Source organism: Centruroides sculpturatus, unplaced genomic scaffold (assembly GCF_000671375.1).
Source record: "Centruroides sculpturatus isolate CEXI.00-Female unplaced genomic scaffold, Cexi_2.0 scaffold153, whole genome shotgun sequence".
NCBI classification, from domain to species: Eukaryota; Metazoa; Arthropoda; class Arachnida; order Scorpiones; family Buthidae; genus Centruroides; species Centruroides sculpturatus.
The window spans coordinates 422,461-427,319 of record NW_019384491.1 but is presented as its reverse complement, the minus strand read 5'-3'; the positions used below and the strand labels follow the sequence as shown (position 1 = coordinate 427,319).

The following is a 4,859-nucleotide window of genomic DNA, read 5'->3' as shown; positions in this document are numbered from 1 at the left end:
TTACGACAACATTGCTAAACGGCCTTCCTATTGGTTTAATTTTTACCGTTCCGCTTTCCGCGATAGTGACGCCATTTTGCCATTCTGTCGTTCGTTTCCGCATGTGAGTACCAAGCTTTCAGCTGGATGCAAACTGATGCAGAAACGATTTCACACAAAATGTTTTTGACAAATTATGCTTAAAATTGGTTTTTCAATTGTTTATATAGACCCAACGCACATTAATCAATCAAACCGCGATACCTGATCGATCAGAATTAAACGCTGTTGGACAAAGTGTTCTGTCTGAAGACGGTTTTTGCTCGATCAGTGTGCATTAAAATGGTTTTGTATCCAGCAAAATGTTTTGTATAAAGTTGTGGAGATAGTTGCAGATAAGCAAATTGTTTTAATTGAAGTAAGATTTTTATATGATTCTTCCTGACACAACCACATTCGTGACTATATACAATTTCATGCACTTCATCGTCCGCAAGACATCGTGGAATAGTTCATCCAGCCTGAGCATGCCTGTCGTTCTGGTATTGCAGGGACAGTGTGTAGAAAGGAAGCTCGCTAAAGAGTTTATTTGTTGATAGTAGAGAATTTAACACGGGATTTCATTTTCCTTTCCATATTCTTTCACATCTTTATAACCTTTTTCTTCAATTTAAATGTCAAATTTTACTAAAAGTGCTCTCATCTCAATAAGTTATTGTTTTTCTTTGGTTTATTCATTTACATTGCAAATTATTATAATAAAAATATACTTTAATAATAATATTAAATAAGTAATTCTTAGATGTCATGGATGAATAAAAATCATCATATTATTCATACTTACAGCCGAAAGATGACTTGCTACTGCGTTAAAAACAAACTGTCTCCATTATTCTCACAAATTGGATATCATATAGGATGTCATCCCATATTTTATACTCTAATACCAATTATTGTGTCAGGAATTCTTGCTTTTGGATTTTTGAACGCAAAATTAGTGACGGATATTGAATATCTTTACACACCTATCAACGGAAGATCCTTAACAGAAAGAAGAATTGTCGAATCTTTGTTTCCTCCAAATTTATCTTCCGATTACGATTTCTTGAGAATCACGAAGTTTGGACGACTCGGTTCAATTCTGGCGGTATCAAAAGTTAACGATTCTATGTTAAACGAACCAATAATGAGAGATATAATAGAATTGGATCGTTTTATCAAAAATATTAACTTCGTTTGGAATAATTCGTCCGTAAAATACGAAAATCTTTGTTGTAGAACTATTCGTAACGAGTGCTTCGAAAATATGATCTTGACGTTTGCGAGAAAAATAAATGAAATCAAGAATGGAAAATATGTAATAAAGTAAGTATTTTAATAAGCAAATATCTTTGAGTTTTATCAATATATAAGTATTATTTATTTATACAGATATCCCATAGATAAAACTATAAGCGAATTAAGGATTTCTGCAATTAACGTAGGAGGGGTGCGTGTAAATGCACGAGAAGAACTGGAAGATTTTCATATTGTTCGTTTGTTCTATCCGTTAGATTACAGCACAGAAGAAAAAAATAAAATGTCACTGAAATGGGAAAGTGAATTTTTGAAGCAATTATCTAATTTAAAACTGAAAAACATCGATTTCTACAAGTTTGTCGGAAAGACTTTCGACGACGAACTCAATCGACTTACTGATATGGCATTACCCCTTTTATTAATTGCCATTCCCGTTATGTTGATATTTGCAGCGATATCTTGCATGTCGTCGGATGCCGTAACCAGCAAACCGTGGTTGGGTGTTGCTAGCTGCTTATCCTCGTTCTTAGCAACCGGTTCTGCATTTGGCTTATTGTTGTATATTAACGTGCCATATGTCGATTTGAACTTGGCTATTTTCTTTCTTATGCTCGGTAAGTACACATTTATATAAGTCTATTCGCAATTTAAATACTAAGAAGTTGTGTTTTAGGCATCGGACTTGACGATTCTTTCGTTTTATTGGCATCTTGGAGACGTACTAACTGCAAAGACACTGTAATGAAAAGAATGAGTGATGCGTATTCGGAAGCCGCGGTATCAATAACCATAACTTCCACCACAAATTTTTTTTCTTTCTGCATGGGACTTCTAACACCGTTCAGAATTATTCATATTTTCAGCATTTATAGTTCTTTGTCCATTTTATTTGATTACCTCTACCAGATATTCTTCTTCGGAGGATTAATGGCATTAGAGGGATACAGGGAACAAAAGAACAGGCATTGTGTCTTTTTTACTAAAGTTAATTCAAGTAAGTACGTATAAAATATGTTCAATTTTGTAAAAATATATATTATTGTTAAACTAAAATTACTAAATGTTTAAAGGTAACGTTATTGAAGAAGAAATGAACGTTCGGAAGAAAAAAGACAACTTTATGATGGTATTTTTTAAAGATATTCTAGGGAAAATCCTGCAAAACAAACTGATTAAAATAATAGCTATTATTTTGTTCATCTCTTATTTAGGGTGCGGTGTATATTTTATGAAATGGATAAAGGAAGGATTAGATTACATTAACATATTCCCATTTCATTCCTACGTCATTAATTACATGCTACTACATTATCGATATTTCACTGAATTTCCTCACAGGATACACGTCGTTATTAATCAGACACTCGACTATTCTGATCCCGCTGTACAAAAGGGAATAGATGAGCTCTTAAACTCTTTCGAGACAGCTCCATTTATGAGCGATTCCTCGAAATCTGAGTGCTGGATGAGAGAATATCTTTCGTTCATCAATGAACCTATTTCGCAGATTTCGCTGAGAGGTTACAATTTGAGCGATTCAAAGGATTTCCTGGATGGATTCAAAAACGTTTTTTTGAATATCAAACGAGCAGGGAGATTTAGAAAAGACGTTCTTTTTAATAGTCGAGGTGACAAAATAGTAGCTACCAGATTTTTCATACAAAGTCACAATGTAAGAAATTCCTCCGCAGAAAAATATCTATTAGAAAATATTCGAAGAATTGCAGATAAAAGCAAGTATAATGTTTATGTATGCAATTTATGGTTCGTTATGTACGATCAATATTTAGATGTCATATCGACGTGTGTGCAAACAGTGGGTATTACAGCAGTAATTGTATGCATAATATTTACTATATTCATTCCAAACTTAATCTGTACCTTAGCAGTTATGGTAACGGTAATAAGTATACAAATCGGAGTCGTTGGTTTTATGTCGGTGTGGAATGTCAACGTCGATTCGGTAACAATGCTGATTTTAGTCATGAGTACGGGTTTTTGCGTCGATTATTCGTCCCACATATCTTACGCCTACGTAAATTGTCCACAATACGATTCAAATGAAAAGCTAAGAATCTCTTTATATGCCGTGGGTTATCCAATTTTACAAGGATGCTTTTCCACTATTTTAGGTGTCTTCGTATTGTACTTTGGAGACTCCTATCTGTTTGTTATTTTCTTTAAAGTTATATTTTTAGTTATGGTTTTTGCAGCTTTTCATGGTTTAATTCTATTGCCTGTCGTTCTTAGTATTGTAGATTCTACGTTTTGTAAGAAAAAGAAAACAAATTTCAATAATAACAACGAAGTACATAAGATGAAAAAATTTATATCGTTAGAAAGAAATCACCAAATTCCGTTTATAGATGAAGAATAAATTCATTTTTATCAACTTAATTCTTGTTTTTAAATTGGTCTTGTCAATAAGAAAAAATATTTCTTCGTATTGTTAGGAGCAACTTCTTTAAAAGTTCATGTTTGAAAGCCTACTTGTGTATATTTACATAATATAAATGAAAATCTATTGAATCGAAACGTCATTTTTGAAATTCGGGTGTTTCCCAAGAAGTTTCTGCATCCAAGCAGTTTTCAGAGTCTTTGTTCCATCCCTCGGCTAAAATCCGTTTTAATTGTTGCAGGGTTTGAGACTTGCTTTATGACATTTTCCCTTTTAAGGTGCGCTAGTAATTATTTATAGGGGCTGCAAGTAAGCCATTGGAACACTTTTATTTGTTCGCTCTTAACCGTTTCTTAGTTTTCCTTGGGAAGCGGAACCTGGCATGATCGTGATGAAAAATGCTTGGGACGAGTTCGAAGAATTCGTAATAACGTAGATTTAGCTAATTACTCGTCGGCATCTACGATATAATCACAGAAATGTAGTTGCCCAATTCCTCGTGTTCCCATACATTCCCAGTCCATTCCCGAAACCTATTGAGAACTGGCAATTTGGATGGTTGTTTTATGCTAGTTCCGAATGACATATTAAATACGGTAAGTACCGTATTTAATATGAAGCGTCGATTGATCTGACCTTAAGGCTAAATGCCACTTTGCTACGTTTCACTTCGAGTGGGCTCGTGATCACAGGATGCGGCGACGTTAAAGTTAGTTGAGAAATTCTTTTGTCGTTTTAGTTCAATACTTCAATCTTCTTATTCATATTTTGAACTGTATTTTCAAATACATCTCTCTCGAACCATTATTTAACCCTAGCTTTTATTTTCTGCACAAAAACGTGTCTGATTTCTACAATAGGCCAAAGTAATTGGCACATTTCGCGTGCAATAGAAGTATGTTTCTTGCCTAAGACTACCTTTCATGTATAATTTCAGTTACCTTACCCTCCATATTCGACATTTTTATGTAAATACAGTATTCTTAAACACTTAAATCCAGTTTTATTTGAGAATTATGTTATTTTATATTGTACAGTACTTCACAACTAAACTTTTAACATGAAAGAAGTTTTGTAAATAAATAAAAGGTAATAATAAATACTTATCTATTTCTTCGTTGTATTATTAATAAAATAGTAGTTAGTTACTAAACCTAAAGTGATTTTCATTAATGTATATGCA

At 33.3% G+C, this 4,859-nt stretch overlaps 1 protein-coding gene across 1 annotated transcript; it reads left to right on the top strand.

Annotated features, from left to right (window-relative positions):
- Positions 1–832: 832 nt before the first annotated feature.
- LOC111621789 (patched domain-containing protein 3-like) lies at positions 833–4,547 on the top strand. The gene is made up of 4 exons (XM_023364038.1): positions 833–1,344; positions 1,411–1,892; positions 1,952–2,272; positions 2,349–4,547. Exons 1-4 carry the CDS (start codon positions 833–835, stop codon positions 3,653–3,655), a joined length of 2,622 nt encoding a protein of 873 aa, XP_023219806.1. The 3' UTR covers positions 3,656–4,547.
- The last annotated feature ends 312 nt before the right edge of the window (positions 4,548–4,859 follow it).

What these genes read in the sequence shown, in the direction of transcription:
- LOC111621789 (XM_023364038.1), top strand. Translation starts at nt 833, where the DNA reads ATGACTTGCTACTGCGTTAAAAACAAACTGTCTCCATTATTCTCACAA. An exon ending in TATTTTCTTTCTTATGCTCG is followed by an intron (nt 1,893 to 1,951) that starts GTAAGTACACAT and finishes GTTGTGTTTTAG; the next exon opens with GCATCGGACTTGACGATTCT. An exon ending in TTTTACTAAAGTTAATTCAA is followed by an intron (nt 2,273 to 2,348) that starts GTAAGTACGTAT and finishes AAATGTTTAAAG; the next exon opens with GTAACGTTATTGAAGAAGAA.